At 41.3% G+C, this 21,766-nt stretch overlaps 1 protein-coding gene across 2 annotated transcripts in view; it reads left to right on the top strand.

The window, feature by feature from the left end:
- The window catches only part of ADTRP (androgen dependent TFPI regulating protein), a 101,458-nt gene that overhangs the window by 25,025 nt on the left and 54,667 nt on the right, over nt 1-21,766 (top strand). For both annotated transcript variants that reach the window (XM_075316451.1, XM_075316453.1), the window contains 2 exons: nt 3,131-3,232; nt 13,458-13,573. In XM_075316451.1, the coding sequence (XP_075172566.1) occupies nt 3,131-3,232; nt 13,458-13,573 (218 nt within the window). The remainder of the gene's footprint in view (nt 1-3,130; nt 3,233-13,457; nt 13,574-21,766) is intronic.

Raw genomic sequence — 21,766 nt, forward strand, 5'->3', positions numbered from 1 at the left:
TTTCCAAATTTTGATTTATGTACTCCGAGTGACCAGTTGACTGAGGATGGAAGGCAGAAGAAAAAAACAACTGCACCCTCAGTCGAGAACAAAATGCTTTAAAAAATGTGGAAAAAAACTGGGTTCCCAATCTGAGACCACAGCGAATGGAATTCCGTGAAGCTTGAAAATCGCATTGATGAACACCCGAGCCAGAGTCTTGGCATTCGGAAGTGGCGGTAATACGATGAAATGTTCCAAAACTGGAGTTCCAGTGCACCTGGAAAGTTAGGTTGCCAGTTAAATAAGGTTTGTCAGATAATTAAGAAAATTAGCACAAGGAGCCAGATTAGCACCAATAACTTGCAGGTATCTGAAAGTGTTCTCTAATTTTGATCAGTGTTCTTTTTCATTTACCTCATTTACATTTTTATTATGTGCTTTACAATAAATTCAATTTATGAAATAAGCTTAAAATACTGCGAGTTTACTCATGTTAGGATATAATCACATAGGACTACACAAGGACCTTAACATTTAGGAAATTGTGTGTTGTTCTCTAATTTTGATCTCCATTGTATATGTGCTGATATTTCTGTTGCAGGTCATTTAAAGGGACATATTATTAAAGATATCACACATCAAAAGAGTTTTCTCATGGAAAAAGTAGAAAATGCTAAGCATAGTATTTTCATCTGTGCTTGTGCAGGCGGGGTCAGTTATGGAAGGAGAGCCATGACTTTTACTTTTTTGTTTTCCATTGACACATGCGTGAGATTGCTTATTGTTTTTTTGCTGTAAAAGTTGTTTAAATGAATGGCACAGTATTGGGACACCTAACCTCTTTAACATGTGAGTCAGTTCTGATTCTGGACTTTCCAGCAAGGTGTCAGCTGAGCCTGTGCCATCCTCGTGCCACAAATATATGGCTCTGGATTGGTACATTTACAGTGCAAGGCAGGGTGGGATTAAAAATCTGAAAATTATACTTTAAACATGTTGTTAAAACAAAACAACATTTTTACAGCTGTCTCTACATCACTTCCCCGATACTATTCATATTGACACAATTGTGACACTTAATTACTATTATTTTAATTGTCATCCAGCACACACACCCTGCAGCACTGCCTATTCAAAATATACCTAAAGGAAATGTGTTCTTTTAATATAGCTGCCCAATAGCAGTAAATAGTTAAAAAATTACATGTTTATCTTGTACAGAGTTAGGCTATGTGCGCACGTTGCGTAAATTCATGCAGTTACGCTGCGCTTTGCAGCGCAGCGTAACTGCATGCGTCCTGCGTCCCCTGCACAGTCTATGGAGATTGTGCAGGGGCCGTGCGCACGTGGCGTCTCAGAGCGCAGCGCTTCGGCTACTGCCGAAGCGCTGCGCAAAAAGAAGTGACATGTCACTTCTTTCCTGCGCTTTGCCGGCAGCTCCTGCTCTGTCTATGGCATGGAATCGGCGCTCACTACGGACATTTCTGCAGCGATCTAAAGCGCACATGTGCTCTTCAGATCGCTGCAGAAATATCTGCAGGGCTAGTACGCAACGTGCGCACATAGCCTTAAAGCACTCCTCCAGCTTTTTTTTTTTCACCACTGGAGTGGAGCTTTAAATCTAAGTAATTTGTGCCTAGTATTAGGCACCACTTTTTTGGCCTATAAGCTGCAGCCACCACCACCGGGCTCTTATATACAGCATTCTAACATGCTGTATATGAGCCCAGGCCAGGGGTATAACATAAAAAACACTTTATAATACTTACCTAGGTTTTTTATCTATTTTAATAATTCATTTTAATCTAAAAATGTTTCTAAGCAAGTATTACTAATAAAGTGTTTGGGTTTTTTTTCACTCACTTCTACCTATAAATTTATGGTTTTTCAGTTTTTACATACCTTTTTTTATGGGGTAACAATATAAAACTCTTTTCCCTTTCAAATTATAATGTTAAATATATACCAACTTGCATGTATGTGAACATAGGCTGAACGCTGTGTGCGGCTTGCTTGTGCTTGCTAATTGCCATTTGCAGACTTCTTGCACTTTTTCTGATTTGCCACTAGGGGGCCTGCTCCTTTAAAAAGCAGCTCTGTTCTAAGGTCTGCAATTCCTGATGAAGGAGGCTGCTTTGCCCTTCAAAACACGTCGTTTTTTTGGACCTTGTGTGAGCCTGTAGTGGCCATCACCTTTGTCTGTGACGTCACTTGCATTTTTGTACACGATTTGTTTCTATCGGAGCACAACCGGCCGGGGTACCCCAGCGTGTATATTGCATCCATTATCATCTGCTGAAGGCAGCGCAACTAACAACAAGCCACTTACTTAAGAAGCTGTACAGAGACCTCATCACTTAGAGCCTCTGATTCCAGATATTCTTGCAGGTTCACTTTAAAGTGTGTCCTGACTTGCTGTATTTTTATTTAAAAGCGCTGTCTCATTGTTCTTACAGTGACTGGCATCCCTGAATGTGCCATATATTTACATTATTTCATCAGTACAAGCTACATTTTTACACTATTCTGATAGTTTTTAGTGGTTGTGCATATTCAGGACTTCATAGAATACTACTGGATGTGCGGTGATCAAAAATTAATTTTAAGTGCTTTTATTTTTTGGAAGTCTTACACACAGGGCTCCCTGTTCACTCGCAGCTCCAGTACTACAACAACGCCAGTGTCTACTGTATCTAATTCAATATTTTTTCTTCATCTAACTCATGGCATCTCCATTGAAGACATTCTGCTCAAAGGCGTTCACTCCATGTACCGCTCTGGACTTTGGCTACTTCTCCATTTCTTTTTTGCAGCATTGGTTACCACAAATCATAATGATGCATAGAACACTGACAAAGGATTCATTACATCGTTAGTCTGTGTTGGTAATCGATGGTTATTGTCTTTGACACCTCACAACTGTCAATGATATGATATCAAATAATAGCACAAAGCAGTGGTCTCCACACTTGTGCCTCTCCAATTGTTGAAAAACGACAACTCCCTCTTTTAGTATCAGTGGGGACTTTCAATTTTGTAACAAGTGGCACTACAGTTAGAAAGCCACAGGCAAGTGAAGCATAAACTGACGTAGTTATTAATATTACTGTTGATATAACCCTTGTTGACTTTTTCTCTTACATTACAGTTTGTGTTTCTGTCCTTTTGGGCTTTGTATTCTTATGACCGACAGTTGGTTTACCCTGAGGGGCTGGATAAAGTCATTCCACAATGGCTTAATCATGCTGTGGTAGGTAAACAATTCTACAATTTTTACTCTTTCTACCAAGTAACATTGAAAATGTAATTGATATGGACTCATGTGCAGACTTGCATGTCCAGGGTCTGTTAGTTTATAGAAGTACTTTGGTTCTCACACCACTTTACTAACATACCTTAAATTTTACCCTGATTCCTAATAGTGTATGGTGATAGTCTGTACCTGGAAAAATAAAATGCAGATGATATGATCACCTGTAACCATGGAATGACAAAAATCTAAAAATACTGAAGTATAGGTGGTTTTAAACTATGCGTTTCGAAGTTTCCTCACTACTTCATCAGAAAACCCACCTGAAGTGAGAACACACTTTGATTTTCCTGATGAAGAAGTGAGGACACACTTCAAAATGTGTAGAATAAAGCCACCTATACTTCAGTATTTTTGGATTTGTGTCATTCCTACAGCTGCGCAGAAATCGTTCCACCTTTATTCAGTTCCTGATGTATACCAGCTTTTGTGCGCGTGGACTCTGCAACAGCTGATTATGTGCATTGATACTGGTTGTGTTTCACACAACCACACAAGGTGAGTACTATTCCTTATCACCTTTCATATGTTTATTGGGTAAGACCCTATTGCACTTTCTATCCTTAGCTTTCACCTGTAACCATAACAAGCATGCTCTAAATATCAGATAGCTGTAAAGCTGGCCAAATAAATGGTTGCCCAGTATAATAAAAATATGCTTCTTTTTCCACTGATAACACCATTCTTATTCATGAATTGTGCCTGGAATTAAAGCTCATCAAGTGAGCGAGTTCCATTTCTGGAACAACGTCTTGGCAGGCCCTTTATAAGTTTTAATAACTTTATACAGTTTATCCATTTATTAAGAATGCCAATATTGCACTAAAATATCCTTACTGTGCAAACGTTTTTTACAAATGTGTAAAAAAATGTGGTAAACTAAGGATTCTTTCTAAATCAGAAGCGCTAATAGTTTTTCTTCCTATTAACTAACAAAATGTAAAGGAACTGAACAAAAGAGGGCTTTAAACCAAACACATTTTTGGTGTGGCCAACAAAATAGTATCACTTCTTCTATATACCCAGGCAGAAAGTCAGTGAATTTGTAGAATTATTATTATTATGAGTAACCAATTATACCACCAAGATGATAATGATAAATTATCATTTACATACGTAGTTTGAAAAACAGTCCTTAACTGAAACAGAAACAGCTCTGTAGGAGGCTTCAAACAGGAAGAGAACATTTACATTCTGCTTCAAAGGTAAAGAAGGGAAACCAGTTTCATGTCACCGGTTATACACCATGGCAAGCCTGAGCACAACATCAAGACACACGGTAGTTATACTGCATCAGTAAGGTCTTTCCCAGCAAAAATTGCAAAGCATACTTAAAGGGAACAAACCTGCAGGATTTTCCCACATAAAGTAAAGGTAGTGCCATACTGGCGCTAGGATGTTGAATCAAATCATACCTTAAATTTAGAGATTCGATGTTTGATTGCAGAAAGAAAAGTTATTAAGGTACCAGAAATTAGTACATTGGTTGACTGGCATGTTCATCGGGGCGCGACTGTGTGAGTTGGGTCTTCAGTAATGATACTTCCCCTGGCTGCCTGCCTCCCCTCTATTTAAATTTATCCCTTCTGCCGCTGTAATTAACACTATGGCAGCACATGCACAGTATTATTTTCGAATTTTCTTCAAACTCTTTAATAAAAATGGCGCCAGAATCAGCGCATGCACATTCCATGATTTCCAGCGCCAATTTACTGAGTACACTGAGGAAATGACTAGAATCGGTGGCAGTGCATGCGCTGATAAAAAAAAAAAAAATCAATCTGCACATGCACCGCCGCCACTCATATTCATTTTTACAGTGTCTTCAATCAAATGGCAATAAAAAAGATTCACTGCACTCTCAATGAATATGATGCAAAAAAATATTTACTTTCATACAAGTGAGTAGAACACTGTGAGCGACACGTCTTCCACGACGTTTTGACCCTCTTGGATTTCTATCAAACGGTCAGCTCTGATACGGGCACTTACCCTCCTGCCTCCATCCTGAACCTCAAGAGGTACAGAAGCCTCCACACACTTACCATGTGCCAAACAAACAGACACCAATATAACATATGGGACACACACATGGATGGAGGTATGTGAACAGGCAGATGCAGCCTGAAGAATCACCATCTTGCTATATATACTGTGTATGTATATATATATATATATATATATATATATATATATATATGTACACACAGGGGTTCCCTTGCCGGTTTCCCATGCTGGTACTAACCTGACTTAAAACTGGACTGGCAGCACCTTTACAAATGCGAACAGGTGCGTATCTGTACGTGATGTGAAATATATGAGAAAAAAAGGAACAGTCGCTCACTACAAAACCACAATAAATTCTGTATAATAAATATTTTTGGAGATATTTACAATATTAAAATGGCCATTGTAATACTAGCCTCCATCACCAGCTGATCTTGTAGGTTTTTAAAGCCCAGAAAAGATGCAGTTTAGAGTAGGACCCAGCAAAGGAGGTAGCTGTGAAGTGGCGCTGGGCTGGTATTACAGTGGCCATTATAATATTCTAAATACCTCCAAAAATATTTATTAGGTAGAATTTATTGTGGTTTTGCAGTGTGCGACTGTTCCTTTTTTTTCTCATATATTTCACATCACGTACAGATACGCACCTGTTCACATTTGTAAAGGTGCTTCCAGTCCAGTTTGAAGTCAGGTTAGTACCAGCGTGGGAAACCAGCAAGGAAACCCCTGTTTTCATTCTGTTTTCATCGTATATTGCATGAGTGATGCTCTGTTTTCCTGGATTTGCACTCTAGCCCCCGCCAGTTTCATTAGCCTCCTTTTTGTTCACCAGATGATCTTGTAGGTTTTTAAAGGCCAGAAAAGATGCAGTTCAGCGTAGGACCCAGCAAAGGAGGTTGCCGTGAAGGGGCTCTGGGCTAGTATTACAATGGACATTTTAATATTCTAAATACCTCCAAAAATATTTATTAGGTAGAATTAATTGTGGTTTTGCAGTGTGTGACTGTTCCTTTTTTTTCCTCATATATATATATATATATATATATATATATATATATATATATATATATATATACAGACAAATACAATGAGTGAAATTGGTTTTGAACATGTCACCAATTTTCTAAGTAAATAAATTTCTAAAGCTGCTATTGACATGAAATCCTTACCTTATGTCGGCAACAAACCATCCAATCCACGGCAGCGAAGTGATCAAACCGTAGCTGTCCATACATTTAGTGATGTGTAACAAACCATCAAGGAATCTCTCAGTTGGTTTAGAGAAAGAATAATGAAGCTGCTAGAGTGGCCCAGGCATTCACCAGACCTGAAAAGCTCAGAGGCCATAGTTGGAGCCCATGGTGGCGTCTTGAAGCTGTTATCACCAACAAAGGCTTTTGTACAAAATATTAAATAAAGTTCAGTTAGCGTGTTTAATACTTTTTTCCTGTGTCATTTCTCATTATTACACAAAACTTAATTTATGGACATCTATGGTTTGATTTCTTTGCCTGTGTGTATTGGATGGGTTATTACTGACATATGGTGAGAATTTCATGTCAATAGCACCTTTAGAAATAATTTTAATTAGAAAATGATGATGTGTTCAATACTTATTTCACTGCAATCTATTAGCATTTACATTTCTGGAGACATGGGTTTATTAATGAGTTAAATGAATTGGGACAGATCTCATCTGTATTATTCAAAAGTGTACAACTTTATCTTGTTTTCACTCCTCATCTAAGCGTATTCTTCCCACTTTGTCCTGATTATCCATCAATCTGCTGAATGAGATTCTGAAATATTTCCAACAACAATGATAAGGGTGTGCAGCCGGTAGTGCACTTGGAAAGCAGGAACTTTAAAGCCTCCGACACACATCCGTGCCGCCGGTATGTGTTTGCCATTTTTTGCACGTACCGGTGGCACGGAGATACGTTCAGCAATGCTACCCTATTGTAGCAGGCACACACACGTAAAACCACACGGAACGTGTGTCCGTGTGCGTTTGTACGTGTGTGCGTTTTCTACACGCTGACATGTCAGTGTTTTCTCCGGCAGCACGGGTGTTACACGGCCCGCACCCGTACCACACGTACGTCCCGTGTGACACGCGCCGGAGAAAACACACGTGTCAGAGAAAAAAAAACAACTTAACTCACCTTCTCCAGCCCTCCTGTCTCTGCCGCTGCTGTCACTTGCTGCCGACCGCCGCTCATTATTCTCATTTAATATTCACTTTACTGCAGCCGGCACCAGCAGCAGCGGGGAGACGGCAGGGCTGGAGACCGAAGATCAGCACCACGGACAACAGGAAAGACCACGTGAGTATGTAAATAACCTGTTCTCCGTATGTTATCACGGATAGCATGCGGAGAACACACGTGGCCTGCACGTACCAGAGACACTTACTTACCTGCACGCAACACGCATGGGAAATACGTGTCTCTTGGCACGTGCGTGATTTTCACGTGAGTGTGTCGGAGGCCTAAGAGTGTGCAGATTTTATGCATCATCATTTTACAAAAGTGCATATTGTGTCAGGTGCATTGTGAAAAATGTCCGTTCTTTACAAGAATGTAAACTAAAGGCCTATTTACACGCAACGACATTGCTAACGAGATGTCGTTGGGGTCACGGAATTCGTGACGCACATCCGGCCTCGTTAGAGACGTCGTTGCGTGTAACACCTACGAGCGAGTGTTAACGATCAAAAATACTCACCTAATCATTGATCGTTGACACGTCGGTCATTTTCATAATATCGCTGCTCGTTGTGGACTTCGGTTGTTCGTCGTTCCTGAGGCAGCACACATCGCTACGTGTGACACCCCAGGAACGATGAACAACACCGTACCTGTGTCCTCCAGCAACGAGGTGGTCGTGTCTTTCCTTTGGCTGCTCTCTGCCCCTCCGCTTCTATTGGCCGCCTGCTGTGTGACGTCGCTGTGACGCCGCACGAACCGCCACCTGAAAAAGGAGGCGGTTCGCCGGCCACAGTGACGTCGCTAGGCAGGTATGTGTGATGGGGACTAACGATATTGTGCGCCACGGGCAGCGATTTGCCCGTGACACACAAACGATGAGGGTGAGTGCGATAGGTTAGCGATGTTGCTGTGTGTAAGGCATCATTAAGACTAAAATTACATCTAAATACACGTTTAATTTAGCTTCAATCTTTTTAATTCCTCCACATAAAAAAAAAACTCCATCACAAATCCAGTTTCAATGGAGAGTGCTTGTGTCTATCTCTTAAATTGATATCTTTTACCAAGCCTAATGACTGCATATTTTCCACAGCTATAGCTGCATATTGTGACATTTAGAGAAATCTTTTCAAGTGAATAAGTACCAATACGCAAATGGCAGATAAAGTACTGTTTTCGATGGCTGTGAATATTCAGCTAGTGATAAAAACAAGTTGAAGATTCATGTATCTAAGGGAAATAGCTGCATATATATTATATATATATATATATATATATATATATATATATATGTATAATATATACATCGCAGCCAACATATCCTATTTACTATGAATACTTTTTGCGAGGTCGCTAGAGGTCTGCTTACTTACTACTCTGGCAAGAAAGAGTAAATGAACATGAAAGTTTTACTAATCAGAAAACCTTCTAATTTTACATAGCCAAAATATGGCTGCGATGGTCCTACTGTACCTTCTTATGCCGTGGTAATTTTTTTTCTATAGATCTTGTATCATGCAGAGTTTCTTCAATAAAATAATTAGTGATGGGTGAACATGCTCGGTAGTCAATCGAGCAGTGATTGATGCCCGATTGAGTATTCTGGTGCATGGCCACAAGGCTCAAGTCCCCGCCCCAATGCCACAACGCCATAGTAGAAGGTTTCCATCTGACAATGTTAGTGGCCGAGGTCATAGTTCTTTGCGCGACCAAGGAGTAGAGAGGAGGGATATACAGAGCAGGACCAATAGGGGTAGGAGAATACTATCAAAGGTCTGGGACAAAATCCCATTGCCTAGTACCTGCAGGGTACTCTGGAAAAGATAGAAAAGTTTTGGCAGAGGGTCAAGGATTACATAGCTGAACATAGCACCATCCTCCATGATTCCTTTGTGCTGTACAACTATAGTATTGGGTATCCAAGCTGGATACATGGTATGAATTGTCCCTACAAAAATTGTAGGGCATCATCAGTTCAATATGAATCAACACCTTGCATACAGAAATGCTATGATAAGAACGTGTAAAACTCACAAGGCTGCGGACGTGAAGCGATACCTCATGGAGACCTTCCTACAAGTCATTAGGTATGATGGCTGTGTGGAGTGGCCTACACGCTCACCTGACCTGGCCCCATTGGACTTTTTTCTGTGGAGTCACATCAAACAGCAGGTGTATGCGACCCCTCCACCAACATTGCATGACCTACGACGACGTATCACAGATGCTTGTGCAAACGTGTCACCAACCAGATGTCATAACGTGCACGGATTGCAATATTCAATATGTAGGGAATACTTCTCGTACACTAAGACGCTGTATATCGGAGCACGTATATGACATTGGTCACACCACCACACGCAGTCTGTCTGCTGCCTCCCATCAATTTTTACATATATATAGAGGCAATCTGAGTCACTTTATATATCTAAACGTGGGGGAGATTTAACCGATTTATTATTACGCCGAGAGGCAAAATGGATGCTGGTTTTGAAAAGCAGAATACCAACGGGTATGAATATAAGAAATTAAATTTTGAATGTTTTGTAAATGTTACTATGATCCACTACCTGTTGCATCAGGTGGCCTTGCTTAGCCTTGATTGTTTCATAACTTCCTGTGGTTCCTTTTAAAAGTAAGTGTTCAGATGTATTATGTGTTGTCTCAGTTTAAGGACAGGTTTTTTGTCCGAAACGCGTCCAATGTAACACGCTATGTGATGCTCTCTTCATCATGATGAAGGTTATTATTGTTTTTAACTAATTTTGGAATAAAGGAAAAATATTTTAAAAAAATCTACTGGATCTGGATGCTGGAATTTATTCTAAATACTACGTGCAGCAAGATACAGTATGCTGTCCAGAGTCCAGATGTGCATTGCAGCTGACAGTGGTCACTTTGAGCATCAAAATTAAATGAGCGCCATATGCCTGACCAGCATTTAATATTTTGGGGGTTCATGGGTTTCATATCATAGCATTTCTGTATGCAAGGTGTCAATTCGTATTGTTTGATGATGCCCTACAATTTTTTAATTCACTTTTTTTCTCTATCTCATTCCGTTTTCGAGATAAAAATGCTAACTCCGTTATTGGTTTCCACCAGGTGGCGCTGAAGGTGGTTTCATTGCGTAGTGCATGGCTACTTTACTATACCTAGACACCACTTCTATTGCTGCCACCATTCTCAAGTTAATGGCGATGGACGGGATATGGGTGAACACACTGTATAGTGAATGCACATCCTTGCCCAGTTTTTGAGTCAGAAATTAAAGCCCACTTTACACACTACAATATATCTTACGATGTGTCGGCGGGGTCACGTCGTAAGTGACACACATCCGGCATCGTAAGGTACATTGTAGTGTGTAACAGCTACGTGCGATTGCGAATGAACGGTAAAACGTTCATCGCACGCACGTCGCTCATTCCTCATGAATTGAACGTCAGGTTGTTCATCGTATCCGGGGTAGCACACATCGCAGTGTGTGACACCCCGGGAGCGATGAACAGATCTTACCTGCATCCTGCGGCTCCCGGCCAGCAATGCGGAAGGAAGGAGGTGGGCGGCATGTTTACGTCCTGCTCATCTCCGCCCCTCCGCCGCTTCTATTGGCTGGCTGCTGCGTGACGTGGATGTGACGCCGAACGTCCCTCCCACTCCAGGAAGTGGACGTTCGCCGCCCATATCAAGGTCGTATGGACGGGTAAGTACGTGTGATGGGGTGAATCGTTTGTGCGGCACATTCAACAAAATTGAACGTGCCACACATACGATGGGGGCGGTTACGATCGCATTCGATATCGTATGCAGAATCATAACGTGTAAAGCAGGCTTTAGACTGTTTTCAAAATAGATTCAAAACTGGAATTTGAGTGTCTTCTGTACATCAGTTTCTGGCTGTATTTCCATTTCTCCTGGCTTATCCTCGCACTGTCTGCATCTCCTTTGCCTGTTTCAGAGCTAAGAATTAAGGAGGTTTTAAAAATTAATTGCAAATGGGGATAATGTCTTCTGTACATCTATTGTTGGCTGTATTGCCATTCCTACTGTCCATTTTGGCTAGGCCTCACACTGTCTACATCTATTTTACAATAATAGAAAGAAAGGCATGCACACTAGTTAAGGGGTGAGGTGTTAGTGATGGGGAAGGCCCCGCACATATACTGTATATATTAAAGTTACACTGCACACTCAGGTAGCAAATGAATAATGAATGTATTCAAAATCAAAAAAGCCAAGCAATGGAATTGAACTCATAGAGGCAGATATGTAATCTCTGACGTTTCGGCCAATGGCCTTATTCACAGAGTTTCCTGCCCAGGGAAGTTCATAGTTCCAGAGGAAGTAGCTGTGGCTATAGGTTTGGATGGGTTAAGTGGGTATTAAAGTCCTAAATGCCCGTGGCATGTAGTCTGAGCCTATGTGGACGCCGGCGCTCCCGTGCCTTGGCTGTATGTGAAGGCCATCTGTGAATAAGGCCATTGTCCGAAACGTCAGAGATTACATATCTGCCTCTATGAGTTCAATTACTTTGCTTGGCTTTTTTGATTCTGAATAAATTCATTATTCATTTGCTACCTGAGTGTGCAGTGTAACTTTAATATATACATCTCTTTTACCACTTTGGGAGTCATGAATCAAGAGTGTTTTCAACATTGATCAAAAATGGTTCAAAAAAAGAGGTTCTCCTGTTTGGCTGTTGCTGACTAGATTGCAATGCCTCCTTGTCGACTAGGTGGGCCAAATGCCTGGTTCCACAATCATTCTTTGATTAGAGTGTCTTATGTATGTCTGTTGCTGGCTGTACTGCTATTCCTCCTGCCCACTTTGAGAGTCAAGAATTAAGAGCGTTTTTAAAATTGAAGAAAATCAGAGTCTATCCTCTACGTCTATTGAAAGCTACATTGCCATTCCAGTCTACCTTTTAATACCACTGTTAGCTGCCTCCATAATTTAATATGCACCAGCCATCAGTAAGGGACGAGGAAGTGGACGTGCTGCTGATGGCACACACAAAGGTCAAGATAGTCGGGCAGGTGAAACTGTGCCTACTGCATGAGCGGAACAAAAAAGTTCATACCCCAGACAAATCTTACTGTACCACTCAGCAGGGTGGCGCGATGCAACACTTCTGAAGACTGAGCAGTGTAGAAAGGTTGTCGGTTGGTTGGCAGATATTTTTTTTTAAATTATCCCAGAATTTAATCTGAGCCTTTCCTCTCCATATCTTGCTGCATGTGTAATCAATCCTTTGAGTTCTAGACAGTCCTTGCAATAAGTGCATAGGCTGTACCAGGGTAGGTGTCAATCTTTTTACCATTGACAAAAAATTGAGTTACAGGCTTTTATCTGCATTTCTTCCTGCATGCACAATCTTTGCCTTGAATTCTAGATAGTCCTTGCAATAAGTTCATAGGCTGTGCCAGTGTAGGAGGCTGAATATTTTTAAAATTGACACAAAATGTAGTCAAAGGCCTACCTCTCCTGTGTCTCTTGCTGTGGGTATTACAATCTGTTCTTGGAATACTAGCTACGCCTTGCACAGAGTTCATAGTCTTTGCGAGTTTTGGAGTCAGAATCTTTGTAATATTGTACCATTTTCCACAATGCTGCTGCTTATGAGGATAGCCTCTAGAGAAACAGGAGAACAGTAATCCTAGATGTCTTTGTGCGCAGTGCATGGAGGACATCATAGCGCCGCTAGTCTCCACCCACTAGCTCAGAGACAACTGAAAACTATATGTAGAACATGCAGATGGGAAAAACATGAATAATATAAGATACAAGACATGCAGTATACTGACCAGAAGTTACGTTATTCCTCTTGAGCCTACATGATAGCTTATTATGAAAAATCACCTGAAATTATAGGTGGCTTTTAAATGATGGTAACAAGGTATCAGTTCTTCCAATGCAAAATAAATATGAGCACGTTTGTTTTTCAGCACTCAGCTGTGTTTCCTATTGCAGTCTTAGAAATTGTAACATCTCCACATCATTATCCTCCAAGGAGAAAGGGGCTCATCCTCTTGGGGATTTGTTCAATATCATATATAAGCTGGTAAGTAAACAAGAACAGCTTGTGGCAATAACAATAAATGGATATACAAATAAAAAGATATGATGTTGTGTATAAAGGTTTTATACTTATATCTTCGCTTTCAGAAAGCTATGATATAGGAATGAATATGTTCTACAAAGTTGCTGGGTTTTCCAAACCATCACCTGTTATATGCAGAATGAAATCACACATTTGCTGCACAGATGCTAATACTCATCACGTGATAAAGAGCGACATGTAAGGTTGTACCATACACTGCATAATACAAATAATGGTATTGAGTCAGACTGACATTTTGATTAATGCATTGGTGTCACCCAGTGTCACCTTTCTCCCATACTGGCATCTATCTAACATGCTTTTTCTGTGTTACATCTTGATCCATTATTTTACCTTTGTAAATAATTCTCTTTTGTATCACCAATTTAGCTAGATTTTTTTTTACTCTAGACGCTGTTACATTGAGGATTCATGTTGATGTCTTGCACATTTGCATCATTGCCATGTCTATCCATTATAGTAAATTGGCTACCATAATAAGCACTTACAATAGAGATGCAAGCAGTGGCGTAACTAGAGTTTGATGGGCCCTGGTGCAACGTTTTGACGTGGGCCCGCCCTCCACGCACACCAACACTTGGGCTACGGGATAATAACACTGACACTCGGGGTACAGGATAATGATGCTGACACTTGGCTCTTACCTACAGCACCCAGGTTTCCCATGATCTGAAATACCTCTATCAACACCCAGCTTTCCTATGTTCTGATATCCATCTTGTCCTCGGCACCCAGCTTTCCCATGCTCTGCTATACATCTTTACCTCAGCACCCAGCTTTCCCATATCAGAGAATGGGAAAGCTGGGTGTTGAGAGAAGATGTATAGCAGAGCATAAGAAAACTGGGTGCTGAGGGAAAGAGCCTTTCTCCCTCAGCACAAATCGTTCCCATCCCTTGCTTGTATCTTTGTCCCCCCTTGTATATAATTCTCCAAATACTAATATAATGGCCCCCACATAGCCTTCCATATGGTATAATGGGTCCCACATAACCCCTTATATATTATAAAACACCTCCATAGTCCTCCATGTATTATAATGCATTTCCCATAATTCTCAATGTATTATCATTCACCCCATAGTCCTCCATATATTATACTGCACCCCCAGAGTCCTCTATGTATAAAGTAGCCCTCATAGCCCTCCAATTATTATAATGAATTTCCCATAGTTCTCCATGTATTATAATTCACCCCATAGCTCTCCATATATTATAATTCATCCCATAGTTCTCCATATATCATACTGCACCACATAGTCCTCCATGTATAAGGTAGCCTCCATAGTCCTCTATATATTATAATGTAGCCCCCTTAGTCCTATATGTATTATAATGCAGCCCCATAAACCTTCATTTTGTATTATGCAGCCCCATACTCCTCCATGTATAATGCACCCTTATAGTCCATGTATAAGGTGTCCTTCATGTTGTATAACGCATCCCCATAGACCTCCATGTATAATACAACCCCATAGACCTCCATGTATCATGCAACCAGCTTCCCCAGGCCTCCATGTATCATGCAGCCAGCCCCCCCAGGCCTCCATGTATCATGCAGCCAGCCCCCCAGGCCTCCAAGTATCATGCAGCACCCCAGGCCTCTGGCCACCGTGTTCTCACTGATTTATAAAATAAAAAACAACAAGTACTCTCTCCTCCTACCACCGCTGCTCTATCCTTACCTCTCCTTGTTTCAACGCTTCGCTCGTCCTCACCTCTGTCTTCGTTCCCCCACTGCTCTGGTCAGAGTCCTCCCATCCTGCGCTCTGTGCCCGCGCAGGCACAGGGGCAGAATGATGATGCATGGAGCAGTGCCGGTTGTTCGATGCAGTATCATTGCCGTGTGCGATGACGGGGGATGGGGGCCCGGTGCTGCCGCCGCTACACCCTAAGGCGGCGGCACCAGGTCATGTAGCAGCCGCGTGGTCTGCGACAGAACAGCACAGCTCCTCTCTCACAGAAAGGAGCTGGCTGCTGATCTGCAGGGCGGCCGCAGGCCCCTAATCTCCCAGGTCCAGTCACAATAGTGACCCCTGCGACTGCGGTAGTTACGCCCTTGGACACAAGAATCACATAGGGCAGGCGCCGGATAATTAAGTGAATGAATATTCAGCCTCATCCCCAGCCAGAATCCCAGCCACAGCTCTGAACTCTGCACTCACACGCTATACCTGCTGTATTGTATCATTGTACCATGATCTCATTGTAATCCAGGGTAGCTCTTCTGAGCTGAGACAAAGGCTGTGTCCGCACTTTGCATCATCGTAGTTGCAGTTTGTAGTATACATAGTATACAGGAAGAAAAAGATTTTTCAAACACCAGGAGCAAAGCAGTGAAATGCAATAACATGACAAAAATCTGCATAACTAATCATATTCTAAATAGTTGCACATTAAATATATATATATATATATATATATATATATATATAGGTACATCTCAACAAATTAGAATAATATCATCAAAAAGTTAATTGATTTCAGCAATTCAATACAAAAAGGGAAACACATATTATATAGAGTCATTACACACAGAGTGATCTATTTCAAGTGTTTATTTCTGTTAATGTGGATGATTATGGCTTACAGCTAATGAAAACCCAAAAGTAATTTTCTCAGAAAATTAGAATATTATAGACCAACTGAAAAAAAAAATTAAACTCAGAAATGTTGGCCTACTGAAAATTTGTACAGTAAATGCACTCAATACTTGGTTGAGGCTTCTTTTGCATTAATTACTGCATCAATGCGGCGTGGCATGGAGGCGATAAGCCTGTGGTACTGCTGAGGTGTTATTGAAGCCAAGTTTGCTTTGATAGCAGACTTTAGCTCATCTGCATTGATGGGTTTGAGGTCTCTCATCTTCCTCTTGACAATACCCTATAGATTCACTATGGGGTTTAGGTCAGGGGAGTTTGCTGGCCAATCAAGCAGACTGATACAGTGGTTATTAAACCATTTATTAGTACTTTTGGCTGTGTGGACAGGTGCCAATTCCTGCTGGAAAATAAAACTTCCATCTCCAAAAAGCTTATTGGCTGTGGGAAGCATGAAGTGCTCTAAAATTTCCTGGTAGACGGCTGCACTGACTTTGGTCTTGACTCTTGATAAAACACAGTGGATCTGCACCAGCAGATGACATGGCTCCTGAAACCATCACTAATTGTGGAAGCTTCACACTAGACCTCAAACAGCTTGGATTGTGGCCTCTCCACTCTTCCCCCTGACTCTAAGGGCGGCTTTGCACGTTGCGACATCGCAAGCCGATGCTGCGATGTCGCACGCGATAGTCCCTCCCCCCGTCGCAGGTACGATATCGTGTGATAGCTGGCGTAGCGAACATGATCGCTACGCCAGCTTCACATGCACTCACCTGCCCTGCGACCGTCGCTCTGGCCGGCGACCCGCCTCCTTCCTAAGGGGGCGGGTCGTGCGGCGTCATAGCGACGTCCCACGGCAGGCGGCCAATAGCGTCGGAGGGGCGGAGATGAGCAGGATGTAAACATCCTGCCCACCTCCTTCCTTCCGCATATTCTACGGAAGCCGCGGTGACGCCAGTAGGAGATGTTCCTCGCTCCTGCGACTTCACACACAGCGATGTGTGCTGCCGCAGGAGCGAGGAACAACATCGGACCGTCGTGTCAGCGTAATTATGGATTACGCCGACGCTGCACCGATGATACGATTACGACGATTTTGCGCTCGATAATCGTATCATCTAGGCTTTACACACTACAATGTCGCCTGCGATGCCGGATGTGCGCCACTTTCAATTTGACCCCACCGACATCGCACCTGCGATGTCGTAGTGTGCAAAGCCCGCCTAAAACCTTGATTTCCAAATGAAATTAAAAATTTACTTTCATCTGAAAACAATACACTGCATCACTCAGCAACAGTCCAGTTCTTTGTCTCCTTGACCCTCATATGACACTTCTGGCGTTGTCTATTGGTTATGAGTGGTTTGACATGAGGAATGTGACAATTTTAGTCCATGTTCTGGATATGTCTGTGTGTGGTGGCTCTTGAAGCACTGACTCCAGCAGCAGTCCACTCCTTGTGAATCCCCCCAAATTTTTGAATGGCCTTTTCTTAACAATCCTATCAAGGCTGCAGTAATCCCGGTTGCTTGTGAACCTTTTTGTACCACACTTTTTCCTTCCACTCAACTTTCCATAAATATGTTTGGATACAGCACTTTGTGAACAGCCAGCTTCTTGTTTGCTTACCCTCCTTGTGGAGTGTGTCAATGGCTGCCTTCTGGACATCTGTCAAGTCAGCAGTCTTCCCCATGATTGTGTAGCCTACTGAACCAGACTAACCGACCATTTTAAATGCTTAGGAAGCCCTTGCAGGTGCTTTGTGGTAATTATTCTAATTTTCTGAGATAAAGACTTTTGGGTTTTCATTGGCTATAAGCCGTAACCATCAACATTAATAGAAATAAACACTTGAAATAGATCACTCTCTGTGAAATGAGGCTATATAATGTACTGTACGTGTTTCCCTTTTTGTATTAAATTACTGAAATAAATTAGCTTTTTGATGATATTCTAATTTATTGACATGCACCTGCATGAGATGGCCAAGATTATTGTCTATAAACTGAAGTTAGTCACACAATCAAAGATGTAATGGGTGGTGAGGTATGGAGCCTGAAAGTCTCACATTGAAAGGTATCTTTCAATATGAAGTGTAGACGATGTTGTTTGGTGCTTACTTTGAGCAATAATACAGTCATTATTTTGCTATCATTTCTCTATGTGTCAGATCAATTTCCTAGTACACATGATAACAGTAATCTTGTGTTCTAAAGGGACTGAACTTTCCTATTTTGATCAAGAATTGAGGCAATTCATCTTTTTTTATATGTATTTCTAAAAACGGAATGAAATTTAGAAATTTCCTAAATACTTGATAGCATTAATGCAGTCTCCTTATATTACTATGATTAAATAATCATAAGGTCTTAAGAGGACAAAATATATAAATTTATTTTAATCGAATTTAAAATCCAACAACTAATTCAACATTTGCTTACAGCACAGAACAGACCAAAAGTTTGGACACACCTTCTCATTCAAAGAGTTTTCTTTATTTTCATGACTCTGAAAATTGTAGATTCACATTGAAGGCATCAAAACTATGAATTAGCACATGTGGAATGAAATACTTAACAAAAAAGTGTGAAACATCTGAAAATATGTCTTATATTCTAGGTTCTTCAAAGTAGCCACCTTTTGCTTTGATTACTGCTTTGCACACTCTTGGCATTCTCTTGACGAGCTTCAAGAGGTAGTCACCGGAAATGGTCTTCCAACAGTCTTGAAATAGTTCCCAGAGATTCTTATCACTTGTTGGCCCTTTTGCCTTCACTCTGCGGTCCAGTTCACCCCAAACCATCTCGATTGGGTTCAGATCTGGTGACTGTGGAGGCCAGGTCATCCGGCGTAGCACTCCATCACTCTCCTTCTTAGTCAAATAGCCCTTACACAGCCTGGAGGTATGTTTGGGGTCATTGTCCTGTTGAAAAATAAATGATGGTCCAACTAAACGCAAATCGGATGGAATGGCATGCCGCTGCAAGATGCTGTGGTAGGCATGCTGGTTCAGTATGCCTTCAATTTTGAATAAATCCTCAACAGTGTCACCAGCAAAGCACCCCCACACCATCACACCTCCTCATCCATGCTTTAAGGTGGGAACCAGGCATGTAGAGTCCATCCGTTCACCTTTTCTGCGTCGCAAAAAGACACGGTGGTTGGATCCAAAGATCTCAAATTTGGACTCATCAGACCAAAGCACAGATTTCCACTGATCAAATGTCCATTCCTTGTGTTCTTTAGCCCAAACAATTCTCTTCTGCTTGTTGCCTAGAGATGTGTTTGCTGCTAGAACTCTGTGTGGCATTGACTTGGTCTCTAATCTGAGCTGCTGTTAACCTGCGATTTCTGAGGCTGGTGACTCGGATAAACTTATCCTCCGCAGCAGAGGTGACTCTTGGTCTTCCTTTCCTGGGACGGTCCTCATGTGAGCCAGTTTCTTTGTAGCGTTTGATGGTTTTGGCCACTGCACTTGGGGACACTTTCAAAATTTTCCCAATTTTTCAGACTGACTGAACTTCATTTCTTAAAGTAATGATGGCCATTTGTTTTTCTTTACTTAGCTGCTTTGTTATTGCCATAATACAAATTCTAACAGTCTATTCAGTAGGACTATCAGCTGTGTATCCACCAGACTTCTGTGCAACACAACTGATGGTCCCAACCCCATTTATAAGGCAAGAAATCCCACTTATTAAACCTGACAGGGCACACCTGTGAAGTGAAAACCATTTCCGGTGACTACCTCTTGAAGCTGATCAAGAGAATGCCAAGAGTGTGCAAAGCAGTAATCAAAGCAAAATGTGGCTACTTTGAAGAGCCTAGAATATAAGACATATTTATCAGTTGTTTTACACTTTTTTGTTAAGTATTTCATTCCACGTGTCTTAATTCATAGTTTTGATGCCTTCAATGTGAATCTATAGTTTTCAGAGTCATGAAAATGAAAAAAACTCTATGAATGAGAAGGTATGTCCAAACATTTTGTCTGTATTGTATATATATAGATATATATATATATATATATATATATTTATATATATATTTATATTTTTCTATATATTATATATTTTATATTTATTAATTATTATTTATATATTGTTCTTCATTATTTATCTTCCATTGTCAATATTCATGTCATTTTATTTTCAATCGTTGTTTTTAATTTTCAGTGGCAATTTTGGGGTTAATAGTGTTATCTTCCATATCCAATCATTGTCATTTTTTGTATCCAATCATTGTGTATTCTTATCTATATATGTCACTTCCTTGTTCACACCCTCTACACAACCTGATGAAGATAGCTTTGACTATCGAAACGCATTGTGGCCAGTTAGAGGGATATTAAAGCATTTGCTTTTTCTAATCCTTTATGCAAGAATTTTTTTCTTGACCTACCGCTCTACTCGACCACTTTTACTGCCTTTATCCTCAATATCATTCAGTCACTCTGAGGATAACACAAGTGTGCAGTTCATGTAAGAATACCTAGGAATTTACAGGAACTGGAGGCTTTTTGCCAAGAAGCATGGGCAGCTTTACCATTTGAGAAAATAAGAGCCTCATCCTCAACTACCACAAAAACTTCTATACACGGTATTAAGAACTGGGGTATGTGAACTTTTTGATCAGGGTCATTTGGATGTTTTAGTTGTCATTATGATTTAAAAAGAGAAAACACAGTAGTTGGATAATAAATGGCTTCACCCAACCACTAATCATGAGTGGAAAAAAAGATTTTGTGTTATCATTCATATTCTCTGAAAAAAGGACAAGAAAGCAAAAAATCTGCCAGGGTATGTAAATGTTTGAGCATAACTGTATACTCAGGTACTTGAGTCGTGCCCATTCAAGCATCAACTGCTCGTTACGATTACCAAGCTCCTGAGCATGATTGTGCTCGCTCATCACTAATTACGGTGCCTTGAAAAAGTATTCATTGTTTGTGAACTTTTCCACATTTTTTCGAATTATACCCACAATCTTAAATGTATTTTAATAGGATTTTATGTGATATACAAACACTAAGTGGCAAGTATTTGGGAAGTGTAAAGGAAATGATACATGTGTAGCGCCCCTGAATACATCAGGGTGCTACAGGGAACTGCATCCTTTTTCCCAGGGTGCAGGACCTACCCCCCATGGTTCCAAGTTCCCAGAAACCGGTGTCACCTCCATCAGCACCACAAATCCCAATCAACACCTCACATCATGACCTGTCAGACACACCAGTAGGTTGGTCTAGCTGGAACAGGGCTACTCACCTAGGGGTCAGGCAGACTGGAGGGAGGGACAGAGTAGAGAGTCGAGAGAGAGCCCTTGAGGTGAGAGGAGCTGGAGTGTTAGCTCCCGGGGAGCTAGAAAGACCGAGGTCGGGTCGCAGACGGCACCAGAGGTGTCAGGGACCGGTAACAGTGACATTGGATCAGGGTGTGACAGACATAAGGGTGCTTTACACACTGCGACATTGCTAGCGATAGCGGCCGTAACATGCCGCTCACCTCCTTCCTTCATTGCCGGTGGACGCAG

Source organism: Anomaloglossus baeobatrachus, chromosome 6 (assembly GCF_048569485.1).
Source record: "Anomaloglossus baeobatrachus isolate aAnoBae1 chromosome 6, aAnoBae1.hap1, whole genome shotgun sequence".
NCBI classification, from domain to species: Eukaryota; Metazoa; Chordata; class Amphibia; order Anura; family Aromobatidae; genus Anomaloglossus; species Anomaloglossus baeobatrachus.